Source organism: Macrobrachium nipponense, chromosome 43, assembly GCF_015104395.2.
Source record: "Macrobrachium nipponense isolate FS-2020 chromosome 43, ASM1510439v2, whole genome shotgun sequence".
In the NCBI taxonomy this organism is placed as follows: Eukaryota; Metazoa; Arthropoda; class Malacostraca; order Decapoda; family Palaemonidae; genus Macrobrachium; species Macrobrachium nipponense.
Window position 1 is genome coordinate 7,976,612 of NC_061104.1, and position 16,141 is coordinate 7,992,752.

The 16,141-nt window shown below is 40.2% G+C and overlaps 1 protein-coding gene across 12 annotated transcripts in view; it reads left to right on the top strand.

Annotated features, from left to right (window-relative positions):
• Positions 1 to 16,141, top strand: part of LOC135213510 (coiled-coil domain-containing protein 9-like) — a 139,395-nt gene that overhangs the window by 41,514 nt on the left and 81,740 nt on the right. For 5 of the 12 annotated variants that reach the window (XR_010314142.1, XR_010314141.1, XR_010314144.1 and 2 more), the window contains exons 2-4: positions 13,516 to 13,607; positions 14,312 to 14,398; positions 15,085 to 15,273. Coding sequence is in view for 8 of the 12 variants with exons in the window: in XM_064247415.1 (XP_064103485.1) it covers positions 13,521 to 13,607; positions 14,312 to 14,398; positions 15,085 to 15,273 (363 nt within the window). In the remaining 4 variants the exon portion in view is untranslated. Of the gene's footprint in view, positions 1 to 13,515; positions 13,608 to 13,957; positions 14,098 to 14,311; positions 14,399 to 15,084; positions 15,274 to 16,141 lie in introns of those variants that run through there. The other 7 variants (XM_064247420.1, XM_064247417.1, XM_064247419.1 and 4 more) reach the window with 3 other exon arrangements.

A 16,141-nucleotide genomic window follows, 5' to 3' on the forward strand; every position in this document is an offset into this window, starting at 1 on the left:
AAGTGTAGTGCCCCTTGTGTTGTGGAGGGGGCGTCAGATCGGCCCCATAATGCCTCTAGGCCTGGACCTCTGTCCGGACTCCCAGGAACCCTCAGGGAGAGGGCATGTTCGAAAGCCGCAAGAGGGTTACTGGGGGCTCCCCCCACCGATTCTGGCGTCCCTTCGGCAGAACCTGTTTGACTCTTCCCAGGCTGCTAAAGATCGTGCACGTGCACGAATCTTGAAGGATTGCTTCTCGTCCTCCGAGGCGTCCTCCCCACACAGGGGTTGGAGTTCTCGGAAGGACTCGCGCCCCCTAAAGAAGCTTTAGAGAAGAGGACGCTCACGTCCTCTCTCTCGTCACGAGAGGATGAAAGAGTAAAGAGACCACATTTTCCCTTTTAGAAGAATGCACTGGCTCTTTTCCTAAGGGACATTTAAGGAGGCTCATTCATCTTGCCAGAAGAGTGATTTGAGCCTCCTGCGAGAACGCTCATGTATATATCATTTATACATTATTAAGGAGGCTCATTCATCTTGCCAGAAGAGTGATTTGAGCCTCCTGCGAGTGACCGCTCATGTATACATCATGTACATTATTAAGGAGGCTCATTCATCTTGCCAGAAGAGTGATTTGAGCCTCCTGCGAGTGAAAACCTCAGTTAAATAGGAACGCTCATTGTATTATCACTTATACATTATTAAGGAGGTTCATTCATCTTGCCAGAAGAGTGATTTGAGCCTCCTGCGAGTGAACGCTCATGAAGTAGAGCTGTTTCACCTCTCTAGCATCAGAATGTCATTCCAAAAGAATTTGGTAATCAAGGACATTCTTGATTCCACCTTTTGGAGGAGCAACTCAGTATTCGTCTCCTCTCCTCATTGCGCTCCGTATACGTTATGTAACGTTCGCTTTACTTCGATAAAGCAAGCTGATAAGTTTGACGGCCGGCAAGCTGCTTTGCACAGTCAAACCACTTTTGTCTCTGGTCGGCATAAGAAGGGCAATTTAGACGTGAGGAAGCTTTTGGAGGTGCTCGACGTCCTATAAGTAGAGACATTCTCCAGACGCTCGGCAAGCACCTTGCGGAAGACGAAAGCCATACGTCTTCCTTTAGTGTTTCACAACTCTTCAGGAGCAGCGTGCGGCTCTCCATGAGACCTCGCATGAGGACGTCCCTTAAAAATATTCAATGTCATACGCAAAACGATGTTCGTCATAACATTGAGATGTTGGCAAGGTCGCTCGCCAGGACGCCTCTTGGCGGGCCTTGCATGCATCAAGGCGCTCAACGAGTTCCTCTCTGAAACGTCGTTAGAAGACTTGGTGTTCTCTGCTCAGACACGCTCGTAGCTAAGCAGGACGTTTTTTGAGGACGCTCAGCAGGACGCTAAGCAGGACGCTTTTGAGGACGCTCAGCAGGACGCTTTTGAGGACGCTCAGCAGGACGCTTTTGTGGACATTCGCCAGGACGCTTCGGTGGAAGCTCGGCAGGACGCTTTGCGAGAGAAAAGACTTGTTGAAGGCGTCTTATTTGCTGTTGAGGACATTTCTTTACAGAAATTTTTAAAAGGATTCGGAGTTAGCGGAGAGACATACCCGAATTTTTTCTTCGATCCCTCTTTCCTCTTCATCGATTTCTTTGAGAATCGGGAAGATTATATACTTGGATTCCTGGGTGACTTTCGGTCATGTTAAAGGGTTTTCCCCTATTAGCAAAGTGCTAATAGTTTTGTCAAGTCAGGACGTTTTCCCCATTGTCATTTAAGTGGGGGACCCCTCATAAATGGGGTAGTTCTCATTGACATAGATTTTAACGTTTTTATCGTTTAAGCGGATAAACTCATTAACAAATTTTCGGAAGAGCTCATTCATTTTCATTTTTTCAGAGGCTCATCCGGGGTTAAGAGAAAGACTTGTAGACTATCCAGGAAGTCTTTTGTCCAATATCATAAGAACATTGAACGGTCTTTTTCGATCCACGGTTCTCTCTTGATGATCTTTTTATTCGAATGTTACTCCCTTTTCTTGGAAAAGAGTGTTGGCAAAGAGTCAAGGAGTTCTTTTAAAAGTCCTCGTTCATTAGAACGTGGACAGTCGTTTTCCTTTCTTTCTCTCGTCAAGAAAGATGTAGTAGAGAATTCGATGTTCAAATTACTACAATACTTACGTAGTTTATCTTTGCGTCATTTTGCTAACGCAGGGTCGAGTCTATACTGCATATCGTATTTACCTCTGCATAGAAGCCGAAAGAACTGTTGTTCTAATGTATTTATTTGACACTCCCTTCAACCTTCCAAGAGTTTTCGGGAGTAAGAACAACTCTTCAGGTATTGTTACGACAACAACAACTCAGCTTCTGTATTTAGCGAATTCTGTTTCGTTTAAATAGGCCTGCTTATGAGAGTTTCCTTTTGCTCGATAATATCATACCTATTCCTTCGTAAAGGGAGTAGCTGGCAACTCAGCAGATAGTATTCTGTTCACCATTGAAGCTTTCCTTCGAGGAAGACTTCTCCTTCACTCTTTTTGATAGAGATCGAAGGTGGTCGATCTCCAATCCTTATTTTATTTTCTTGAAGGAAAGAATTTAGGATGGAGATCGTTGTTCAGAATACTATAAATATACTACGTATATTAACTCGCGACATGATTCTACTAAGCAGTTGAATTGTCCGAGGGTAGGCGCATATCCTAGTTATTCTCCGGATTGCGACTTAGACGAGAAGTATTCTAATTGAACTGCAACATCAACTCAGCTTTCTGTATTTAGCGAATTTTGTTTCGTTTAAATATGCCTGCTTGAGAGTTTCCTTTGGCTCGATAATTTCATACCTATCCCTTCGTAAAAGGAGTAGCTGGCAAACTCAGGCACATAGTGCGAGACGATGATCAAGGCTGCTGTTACTGTGATCTACGCAGTACCGGCTAGCTCGGTGTCATGCGCGTTTGGTTACGTCTCTCTCCCTTCCGGGAATGGCTGAATAAACCGTCTCTCTGCCCTACAATCATGATTTTAGCCTCGGGTTGAGGAAATTTCTAGTAATCTTGAATGATCATACCTGCCGTTTACTTAGAAAATTTCAACAAGATATCTCTTATACTTGTTAGGTGCAGGTTTACCGCACGGTAAACATTCTGTACGAATCTACCGCGGCATAGCACTGTAATAATGCTCTCATGCTTATGCAAAGCGCAGCCTTATTTAGGGAAGGAGAGCAGGCTGAGTGAGGGAATGGATGAGTTTGCTGGGACCATTTTCCTCGCTGGAGAAGCTTGTTTTTCCCTGAATAAACAGCAATTCAGACCTCTACAAATTTTCCTCACGAAGAAATTGGAATAACATCAAAGATCTTGTAATTCTAATTTTCTCTCAACGGCTTGAGGATCACCTCGGGTGATAGCGAGAGGGTGCCAGACATCGAACAGAAGAACAGATGTTCGGCACATTGTCTGAAAGAATTGGAAGCCAAATTGGTCGGCTCTCCAGTTCCTCGAAGGGTGTTTGGAGTTTGGATCGAGTGGCCCAAATCATCTCGGATAATTTCTCAGCTCTCTCATAGCTCGAGAAGAGAGAATTGGTTATGGGCTTGGGCACGGAACGTAACGATCCTCAAGAGGTTCGTTAACTAGTGCACGTCCTGTGCGGGTCTTCTCGATCGAAGGCAACAACTACTGACGTCTGAATAATCCTCACTTAGAAGTATGTCGAAAGTGAGGAGAGACTGAGGGCGTCCTTTCGTTAAGTTTTTCGTAATATTGAAGACGAAGGAGCTTCCTCTTAAGTTGTTCCCTTATTCATGATCCTAGAGGATTAGCTTTAGTCGCCACATGTTGGCCTCTAAGAGGTTGGATTCACAGAGGTCAGGTAATTCAGAGAATTGTCCAAAGACCCTTCCCGAGAGAATCTGTGTAATCTAACATCGTCACTTAGTGAAGTATCTAATATCTCTCCGCTCTGACTCTGAAGGCGTTCAGACTATCGAGAAGCGATAAGAGCTTCAAGATTAATGGCAGTCTCTTGGCCAAGGCAAAGCAGTGCTGCCTATTTTCAGTTTTCAATCGGAGGGGCCGTTTCTGGAGATAGTGAAGGGAAATGACTGTTCCTCCACCTCGACCTCTGTGAATTTCGTTATGGTTCTATCTTTCCGTATGCAAAGTATGAGATAAGATAGAAGTCCTAACTGTTGTAGAATATGCAAATATGTTGTTGACGGCCTCTAGGCTCAGAGATTCGGTTCTGTCAAACAACAAAGCTTCACGATCTTTGAGGTCTGTGGAAATCTTGAAATTCTCTGGATCAAAGGTTCCGGCATGGAACTTAGACGTAGTCTGAGTTTCTGATGCCAAAAGCATTTCGAACCTATCCTTTCTGCGAACTTAATACACGTGACCAGAAAGGCTAATATTCTAACCGCTCTAGCCACGGCAAGGAGGGTTGAGTGAGGTTTTAGCCATCATCAGAGGTTTTGGCTTTAAAGGACATAATGCGGTCTGTCCGCTAAGCCTTCCGTTCTTGATAAGAACGAAAACCTGTCTAACCATTGACCCGAAGGCTTGGAGACCAAGGGTATGGCACAAATTATTGGGCAAGGGCATTAGAGAGTCCTGTGCCCTGTAGGGTCTCTCAAGTTTTATCTTGATTAAAAACTATAGAAAGTCAAGGTCAAAACAGACAATCTGGCGGTGTGTTCCGTAAAAAAAGACCAGACTAGTTCATGTCCAAGAACACACCCTGGCATGATAGCCAAGGAGTTCTTTTAAGAGGTCTCATTCATTATGTTTGCATAAAGATTTGAGATTTTTTCTTAATATCAATGCTCAAGAGGTGAGGGCGCGGCCTCGGAACGTCAATTTCAACAGAGCATGACACTCAGTAACATCCTGAGTGCCACACTCCCGACAATCTGCGGTGTTCCGTAAAAAGACCAGACTGGTTCATGTCCAAGAACACCCTGGCATTATAGCCAAGGAGTTCTTTTAAGAGGTCTCATTCATTATGTTTGCATAAAGATTTGAGATTTTTTTCTTAATATGAAATGCTCAGAGGTGAGGGGCGCGGCCTCGGAAGCATTTCAACAGAGCATGACACTCAGTAACATCCTGAGTGCCACGCTTTAGCGAAGCAACTCTGTGTTCGCTTCACACTCCCGACGGGATGTGAAGACGACATTTCAGATCCGTAAGTCGCTAGGACCATACATAATCCGTAGATATATTATTGGGTGCAAGAAGCAACACGAATCCTATCCTATAGAAAAGGGATAGGTGTGCTTTTAACTTTGAAGGGTTGGTCGCTTGAGCGCGTTCCTTTTCTTTAGCCTAGAAGTTATGGAACTAACTTTGATAGGTTAGGTCAGGTGGTGGTTTTAGCTTCGGTGCCCTCAGAAGTATGGTCATATGGTCTAGTCACATTGTGGTCACGCCCCCGTTGACAGATCATAGAGCGCACCAGCATTACAGGTCCTCTACCTCGCTGGCAACTCTAGTAACGCAGAAGCAGACTTTGGTGACAGTAATCACGAAGTCGGCTATGCTAACAGGTCAGGAACCAAGATGTATATCATCTACTTAATTTAGTTTCCCAAAAATCCTATTCTGTCTCTTCCCACCATCCGAAGGTGGGATTCAGCTATATATATATCTGTCAGGTAAGTTTCATGAACAAAATGTTATTGTTATAATACAATTAAGTTTGTTCATACTTACCTGGCAGATATATATAATTAAAGTGCCCACCCACCTCCCCTCAGGAGACAGTGGCACTGATAAAATATGAATAGAAAATGGGAATAGTTCCTGATATCCGCCTCCCAGCGGCGGGAATGGGTACTACCACCTGGCCGCCCACTGCGTGTGCCGCGAATTTTTAAATTCTGTCGGACTTCAGAAAATACAGCTATATATATATCTGCCAGGTAAGTATGAACAAACTTAATTGTATTATAACAATAACATTTTCACTGCGAGGCAATTTACTGCGAATTGTTGCTGCTGTTCAGTGAATCTGGTTGCTCTCGGCAGATAAATTGGATCAGGGATCAATTGTGAATGTGAAAGATCTCTGTTGTAATACAACTTACGAAAAAGTGTCAAACGAGAGATCATCCGTTGATGGTCCAAGTCATAACTGCTACTATTAGGATATAGAGACCTGCCACCATAAACCACTTTATCTAAAAAGAGATAAATCACTGGCAGAAGCAGACAACCACACTAGGGAACATTATTCTAATCAAGAAAAGTATGTACAAATGACCTAAAACAGGTCGCATTGATTTTATCACTTGTTATAAATCTATGAGGCCATACAAATAATACCTAACTTTAGCGTGGCATTTGCTGAAACTTTCATTACATTTTTCTCAAAGGTTAGATGCGAGTCAAAAATTACACCTAGAATAGTTAAAGCTTCAGACGTGTTCAGCCAAGTCCCACCCACCTGCAGGGGGGGATGGGGTGGGAAATCTTATGAGATCTGCTAATCAAGAGTGTGTTTCTTTTACTGGAGTTCAGCCTCATACCCCACCAGCTACACCATTCCCTGATCCAGTCCATGTCCCAATTAAGGCTGAAAAAGTTGTCTTTATATAAGTAATAAAGTAGCTTCTAAATGAAATTAAAATGACTAATTTCATTTAAAATTTAGCATAATAATTACCCTTAAAAAAAGAAATACAGTGGTCCCCCCGTATTCGCGGGGAATGCGTACCAAACCCCCCTGTGAATAGTTAGAACCTGCGAATGTTTGGAACCTCTATAAAAATGCTAAAAACAGCCTATTTTGTTAGTTAAAACTCAAGGAAAACCCACTAAAAATGTTTATACTTGGTTTTTTTAATAGTTTTATCACAAAAAGTGCATTTTGTGATGAAATTGATAAAAAACACCAGGAATTTGTGGATATTTCTCATAGAAAAATACCGCAAATGTGCGAATTTTGTGCGAATAATGCAGGGAAACGTTCCCGAGAGAAATCCGCTAATGTATGAGTTCGCGGGTCCGGAGAACGAGAATACGGGTGGGTCCACTGTAAATGGTTGATAAAAATAGTGTGTGTGAAGATTACATACATGGAGAAAGAGAGAGGGAGAGAGAATTATGTAAAAATCATTGATTCTAATATGGCAACACGCTCCTTCCTGTCACATTACTTGACATATTTTACAGTTCTGGACTTTGAGCCTCTGTGGAGTTAAAAAGAAAGATGAGGTAATTCTTAATATGGATCATTTTGTTATTACAGTTATATTATTATTATTATTATTATTATTGTTATCATAATTTTTTTTTTTTTTTTTTTTTTGCTCTATCACAGTCCTCCAATTCGACTGGGTGGTATTTATAGTGTGGGGTTCCGGGTTGCATCCTGCCTCCTTAGGAGTCCATCACTTTTCTTACTATGTGTGCCGTTTCTAGGATCACACTCTTCTGCATGAGTCCTGGAGCTACTTCAGCCTCTAGTTTTTCTAGATTCCTTTTCAGGGATCTTGGGATCGTGCCTAGTGCTCCTATGATTATGGGTATGATTTCCACTGGCATATCCCATATCCTTCTTATTTCTATTTTCAGATCTTGATACTTATCCATTTTTTCCCTCTCTCTTCAACTCTGGTGTCCCATGGTATTGCGACATCAATGAGTGATACTTTCTTCTTGACTTTGTCAATCAACGTCATGTCTGGTCTGTTTGCACGTATCACCCTATCCGTTCTGATACCATAGTCCCAGAGGATCTTTGCGTGATCATTTTCTATCACTCAGGTTGGTGCTCATACCACTTATTACTGCAGGGTAGCTGATGTTTCTTGCACAGGCTCCAGTGGAGGGCTTTTGCCACTGAATCATGCCTCTTTTTGTACTGGTTCTGTGTAAGTGCCGGGCATTCGCTTGCTATGTGGTTTATGGTTTCATTTTTCGTATTGCACTTCCTACATATGGGAGAGATGTTATTTCCGTCTATCGTTCTTTGAACATATCTGGTTCTTAGGGCCTGATCTTGTGCCGCTGTTATCATTCCTTCAGTTTACTTCTTTAGCTCTCCCCTCTGTAACCATTGCCATGTGTCATCGCTGGCTAATTCTTTAGTCTGTCTCATGTATTGTCCATGCATTGGTTTGTTATTATTATTATTATTATTATTATTATTATTTGAAAATATTAAAAAACATACACTAGTAGATTTAGTATGTAGATGTACCATAAATATTCTAAAAGTGAAATGGAAAGGTATTTCTTTAAAATATTTTCACAAATTTTGTAATTACAGTTATATTATTATAATTAATATTTGAAAATATTGGTAAACATAGTACAGTGGTACCTCGAGATACGAAATTAATCCGTTCCGAGGCGGCCTTCATATCATGAGCTTTTTCGTATCATGGAAAGCATTTTACATGTAAAATGGCTAATCCGTTCCAAGCCCTCCAAAAGCACCCCAGTAAATTTCATAATAAAGCTAAATTGACCTATAAACATTGAAATACTACAACAATTTGGACCATTCAATACCTAACTTAATACGTACTGCTAATATAGTACCTGTAAATAAAGTGTATTATTGTACATGGTATACAAGAAATACTGTACGTACATACGTACGTATGTAGTAAAATGTGGAAGCTTACCTTTCGAGTGAGGCTATCTCTGAAAGTTGTGACAGAGGAGGAGGACAAACGGCAGATACTTACACTTAACTTTACGAAACACATAAAAACTGTAAGGAAAACATAAACTAAACTTTACGAAACACATTAACAAAACTGTAACACTTAACTTTACAAAAAACTTAAAAAAAAAAAAAATTGTCTTTATTTTTATATTTTTATTTTTTTTTTACTATTTTATACTTTACTTTTTCTATATATAAAAATTTCAACTTCTTCACCACTTTCAACTTTCTGTTTTTTAGTATCACTTGGTTCTTCCTTTTTGCTTACTACTACTCCTACTAAAGGCCTCTTTAAAAAATAACTATCCAAGGAAGATTGCTTCTGCCTACTTTTGACGATGTTCCTGAAACGACTCGGGCAAACGTCATCGAACTGTGCAAGCATACGACCTGTGTAAGCCTTTTCAGGGTGTCTCTTTTCTACGAATGATTGCACCTTATGAAAAGCAGCTAGAGCATCCTTAATTTCTGCCATTGCCATAGAGTCGTCATCCTCCTCGCCGCTGCTAGAGAACTCCTCTTGAACGACGTTATGTTGCATAGCCTCCAACTCCTTCAGGTCATCCGTCGCAAGCTCCTCTTGGTGCTCCTCGAGAAGGTCATTGATGTCGTCCTCGTCGACGACCAGCCCCATGGACTTGCCGAGTGCAACGATCTCGTCAAGATCTGTTTGCGAAACAGTTTCAAGATCGTCAACTGTTCCTGAATCTGCAGCACCAGCTTCGCCCACATCGAATCCCTCGAAGTCTTGGGCGGATACGGCATCAGGCCAGAGTTTCCTCCACAAGGAATTCAAGTTCGCCTCGAAACCTCCTGCCAAGCTTGGTCGATGAGTCGGAGGCATATGACGATGTCGAAATGCTCTTTCCAAAATTGAGGCAAGGTGAGGTTTGTGGTATCGGTGATGTCGAAACATCTCTTGAAAAGATGTTTCATATACAGCTTCTTGAAGTCCGATATCACTTGCTGGTCCATGGGCTGGAGGAGAGAGGTGGTGTTAGGTAGAAGATAAAGAACCTTGATGAAGGAATAATCTGCTAGGATATCTTCCTCGAGACCAGGAGGGTGGGGAGGGGCATTGTCCAACACCAGCAGACATTTCAGATGGAGGCACTTCTCTTCCAAGAAACACAGTTTTACCCTCTCGGTGAACAAAAGCCCTGTTACCCAGGCTTTCGCATTAGCCCTCACATCACTGGAAGCTTCTCCTTAAGCCTTTTTTTGGCCTTGAAGGCTTGAGGAGTCTCAGAATGATAGATAAGTAGGTGCTTCACCTTGCAATACCCACTGGCGTTGGAAGAAAGAGCGAGCGTAAGCCTGTCTTTCATAGGCTTATGCCCGGGTAGCTTCTTCTCTTCCTGTGTGATGTACATCCAACGAGGCATTTTTTTCCAAAAAAGGCCAGTCTCATCACAGTTGAAAACTTGCTGAGAACTGTAGCCTTTGTTGATCATCATCTTGTCGAACGTCTTTTTAAAGGCTTTGGCCGCTTTGATGTCCGAGCTGGCCGCCTCCCCATGCCACACCACTGAATGGATGCCAGTCCGTTTACGGAATTTCTCGAACCACCCATGCGAAGCCTTGAAGTCTGGGGTTGGCGTTGATGTCCCATCTCCTCCATCGTCTTCGGCCTGGGCAATCAAATCTCCGGAAATAGCGCTGGCCTTGTGGCAGATTGCCGTCTCCGTTATCGTATCACCAGCGATTTCTTTGTCTTTTATACAGACAAGAAGAAGCCTTTCCATTTCATCGTACATGTGGGTCCTCTTGCTGGACAAAATAGTGACGCCCTTGGAAGGTTGTAGCTGCTTTGATTGCATCCTTCTGCTTAAGGATGGTCCCTATTGTCGACGGATTTCGGCTGTATTCCTTGGCGATCACACACAATCGCATACCAGCTTCATACTTCTTTATAATCTCCATCTTTGTCTCCAAAGAGAGCATCCTCTTCTTTCCGTGAATTTCAAGTTTCTTGGGACCCATGACTACGTATATACTGTACGTAATTATGTTATGTAGTACGTATACGTATGTAGTAAAGTTCTCACACAACACGATAAGGTATACTACAACAAAATCACTAACGAATTTACGTTAATAAACGAAATCGTTAGAACGAACGAATACCGCGTGCATACGATACCGATGATGCCGTGAAGTGACCGAAGAAACACGCTGCTACGTAGATGCATGATGGGAGGGATGCTGACCAATAGGAGAGAAGGATCTCATGGCGGTGACTAGCATCAGAAACCAATGGGAGAGCGGGAGGATGGTGGCAAGTCTACTCATTTGGCGGCGTGCAAGTTTCAAAATTGTTATCAGTGGTCCGGGCGAATCTCGGACTTTACAGCAACAACCTTTCGTATCTTGAGCAATTTTCATATGTAGAGTCGTAAAATTTTTCGTATTTGCTTTCGTATCAAGAGTTTTTTGTAAGTTGAGCCTTTCGTATCTCGAGGTACCACTGTACATACTACATGTACCATAAAAATTCTCTCATCTCGGTAAAAGAGAGAGAGAGAGAATTATTATTTTAGTTATTTAATTTAAACATAAAAGGTTGAAAACTTATAAATTGCATAAAAAATTTAACAAACACCTTTGCAGGGTTCCTCCAGGATTCGAAAATGGTGCGTTTTCCAATGAAAAGTTCGCGCTATTATGAATTCACACAACTTGAATCGTGTAAGATTGAGGTTTTGCTTTGATGCTAGTGAATGAAATAGTATGTTTTTTTTTTAGGACAGAATTGAGTAGCTGTAATACCAGTGGATATTTGATAACAGTTGCATTTTATCCTTATGAAATAGGCTAGTATAGTTTAATGTTGGATAACTGAAAAAATTTTTAAAATCCTAAATAGATCTTAAACTCCTGCAAACAAAAGCCTTCATTGTTTTTGTGTGAATATTGAATGTACTGTATGTTCATATGGATTTCATCTTCTTTTCTCCACCACACACACATACTGTATAACAATGTAAAGATATTTGTGCCAATTAAGAGTCATCAGCTAGTGTTTATCATTCATGCTGATTTTTCTTGAAATCAACACTCTCTCTAGGGGACTTGGTCATCCAGCCTTTGGGTTGATGCCAGAACGTACAGAAGTAATTTGTTGTTACTTTGTGAACCATCAAAACACAAGGTTTTTGTGATATGCAACACAGATTCTAGGAGCACAATAGATTCCATGTGTAATTATAATTTAGTGCATCTTCTTGTTTGCAAGGCTTGGGATGGGATATTCCTTATATTCTATCCTAGAGTCTGCTTTTCCTTTGGATCAAAGGCCATGTTGGGAGTCCAGGAATGAAGGTTGACAGGGAGACAAAAAATGGTGCACTGTATTTTAGTTTCCTACATAGGTATGAAATGGCCCATGAAGTCATATATTTTGAGAAAATGGCAAGAGAGATTTTCTTCCTCTCTTATAACCAACAATAATTGTGAAATCATAAGAATCAGCATAAGTTTTTGGTCATTCTTCCCTCCAAACAGTTAGATGGGATGAAATAGTTTCAATTCAGCTGAAGATTGACACACCTGCCTTACCCATCGCCGTATTTAAGACGGTAATAAAGTAAATCCCCCGTATTCACATTCTTGAGATTCACAGACTCGCCTATTTGCGGATTTCTCTTTGGACCATATCTACCCTTTATTTGCTGGAAATTCCTCTATTCGCAGTATGTTTCACTGAGAAATATTCACTAATTACTGTATTTTCTTACCAATTTCATGACTAAATGCACTTTTGTGATGGAACTATTAAAATATTCAAGTACAGTGGGGCCCCCATATTCACGTTATCCTGATTTGCGGACACAGGGATTCACAGATTTCTCTCTGGACCATATCTACCCATTATTCATGGGAAATTCGCCTATTCGTGGTATTTTTCTATGAGAAATATCCAGAAATTCCTGGGTTTTTTTTATCAATTTCAGTATAAAATGCACTTTTCACGGGGCGACACAGGTCATACGCCCAGAAATAGATTTTTCCTTTGTTGTGGTGATAAAACTATTTATATATAAAAACCAGGTATAAGAATTTTCAGCATTTTTATAGGGGCTCCAAATATTGGCGGAGTCTAAACATTTACGGGGGATCTGGTACGCATCCCCTGCGAATACGGGGGGGGGGGGGGGGGGTGACCATTGTATGAGCCTTTTTAGAGGGGTTTTAAGTATGTATTCGCAAATTTTAGCTATTCCCTGGGGAGGACTGGTACGCATCCCCCGCATCTGTAGTGCCCCTTAGTGTGTGCTCACTGGGATGACTTGTTAGCATTGTTATGAATAAATAGAGACAAGGAACAGTGTTTCTGGTTTGATGTAAATTCTTTGTCTGAAATTCTGGGAGATAGGAAGACATTCTAATACTACATACTCTCTAATTTAAAAAAACGATAAAGTTTTAGAGAAGTAAATAGTATTAATTTTATTTATTCTCCTACTTTTTTATAACATGTTCATACCTCAGTTTCCCAATGTATTTTTTTATGCATACATATATTTTTTATTTTGTTCAATATAACCATAAGCATAATAAATACATACTTATTGAAAAAGAGTAGAGGACTAACAGAACTGAGTGAAATGAAGTTTGTTATAAAGTGTTCATCCTTTCATATCATGTCACTTCATTATTTAATTTTTTTAGTACTGAATGACCTTAGAGGTCCCAGTGCTTGGGATGGGACCCTAAATTCCATACCTTCATCCGTTTACATATTCAGTACATTTTTTTTTACATTTTGGAATTGTTGTGAATTTTGCAGGACTTGGTAGGGAGTGAGGGAAAGTATTATACTGTTGTGAAGATGACACCTACACTTCGGTGTTTGTTTCAGGCTAGATGTTGTGGGTGTGTGCATGTGAAGGGCATCTGCATGAGGTAAACCATGGTGCACCTGAACCTTTCACTTCCAAAGTGCAAGTTGAGGTGAGGAGTAAGTTTCAGGATCCTCATGGAGGATCAGATGGGAGTAAATGTACCCAGTTTTTGGTAGGAAATAGCATCCTGGGTGACATTCGTGTAGGCAGAGGAAGTTTTGGGTGGGGGAAGCCTTCCTATAATCAAGTAGGATGTTGAATTCTGAATGAGGTTAGGATATAACATTCAGATGCCCTTTAAACTTTTTTTGTTCTGGAAGGTTTTGGAAATCCCAAATGAAAGAAGTAAAGCTCACTCCCAGCTGATAGAGAACAATGCTGTATCTTAGGTAAGGTTAGGACTAATTTAAGATGCTTTCAATTTAAATGGTATTGTATCCTTTTTTTTCCTCTTTCTAGGAACAGGACACATAAGGCATATATATTTCACCTTTGATCCTTGTGTGAATCACTTAGTTGTCTTTTTGTCATCAAAAAAAGCTTTTTGTCATCCAAAAAAAGCTTGGTTTCCCACTGCAATCCCCATCATTGTCAGAGAGGTATGGGTAAGGGAGAATGCAATAGTGACTTATTTACTTGTGTTGAATAAAAAATATATGCAATTTATCATCTAATACCTATTTCATCCACCATGCAAAAAATTTAGATAATGGTGGGACAGGGATTTTTGCAAAAGCAGGGCAAGTAAACTTAATTTCTGTTAGGAAAGGTATCCAATGTCAGGTTTTACAATAATACACTATCTTTTACCAGATGTCTCGTGAAGAGAAGGAAAAGCTCCTAACGGAGAAGATGGAGAATATAAGAAGGAAAAATGAAGAACTTCGTAAGCGGCATGAGGTAACTTAAGAAATTAAAGGTTTTTGTTTTTTTACCATAGTAGTGGGGTTAAACAAATGATCATTTGTTTTCTTTTGTTGTGTTTGTATTAAAGTTACTGTAATGATAAGAGAAGAGGCTATGTTGAGGCACAAAGAAGATTTAAGGCAAATCTATTGCAAGGTAGTAATATTTCATTGGATGGTGGTGAGCTCTTGTTATTATTACTTTCCAGGACATGGTTATGTAATTTAATGTCTGATAACAAGTACTACTAATATATGATAAGTATAATATACTTTAAAGTTTTCTCTCATTGACTTGTGTAACTATGTCATTTGTATAGATTGTCAGCCTTTTCATGTTATCTTCCTCTTGCTGTTAATAGAACTTTTAACTGTTAAGTTAATTAAATGGCTGGAAATTGACAGAAAATTTGTTTAGAATCATTTTGATTTCCATGATATAATTGTAAAATATTTGATTACAAACAAGCCCATTGTATAGATGTAAACTACCAAACCTAGACTACAGTAGAGGAGTGAGGCTACAGTGGATCATTACAAAGATTGCCATTCCATTTTTAGCATTTTTATATATAATTGCTGAAATATTAAATATGCTGTACCTTAAGCATTGCAGTTTAAATTTATATTATCATGAGAAAGTCTGGTAGATTATAAAGCTTTGTCTTAATGATTTGACAGGAAATTGAAGCCGATAAGAAGAATGCTGATAAATTTAGCTCAACAGTAACAATGGACAAAGTGAAACCATATGTCATGAAAGCGCCCCGAGCAAGGCCTGATAAATCTGAAAGACCTCGAGAACCCCAGGAACATCCCTCTATTCCCCGTCCATCTGATATCATGCCAACTAGACAAAGGCTCTCAGAGGTGAAGTATTTATTTCAGAGTATGTTAGATATTCCATGCCCTGTATTTAACCATTTTTTATGTACAGGTGTAGTAATATATTACATAGTAGTAGAACTTTGGTTAGTGGATGCCATCCACTTCAGAAGGCTACCCACAAACTTATCTGACTGCAAATAATTCCTGTAGCAGTGACTAGAGGCTTCATAACCTCCGGATAACTGATTTTTTTTTTTTCTTTTAATGGACTCTGGGTAAGAGAGACTGCTCTGTATTTTGTTTTATACCCATATAATACGAATGCCAAGTTGTGTCATAGGGTTTTTATAGGTCAAGGAAATCCTTATAGTTTGACTTTGCTTAGCAAAAACCCTGCTCGATTTGGGTTGATAACTTAAGCAAAGGGTCTAGTGTGGATTTTATTTTTTTAATCCAAATTAGTAAGGTGGCAACAGATTTTGAGTTTCCAAATGCCATACGAGTCTGGTATTGAAAATTTTTTCCATCAGCATACAGTCACAAGTGGTGAGGGCTATTGGTCTGTTTCTGTTAGGTTTTAATGTTTGGATGATTAGGAAAATTTTCCAGACTTTATTGATATCTAAAATAAATGACTACTTGGATTTTTCTGGGAAGCAAAGAGGTTGCATGCTTTAGAAGAAAGCTGCTAAGAGGAAGATTTGCTTGGTAAAGGCAAATTAGTGTACTATTTTCTGGTATCAAAGAAGCTCCAACCTCAAAGACTCATGCCAATTTTGACTAGCAAAACTTTGAAAACTAAAAATGTAAAAATAAGGTGGCAACACTCAAGAGTTAATGGCTTTGTTTTGCTTGGTGCTTGTGCACATTCATCTCTCAATGCATTATACACCGTGGCTTTGGTTACCAC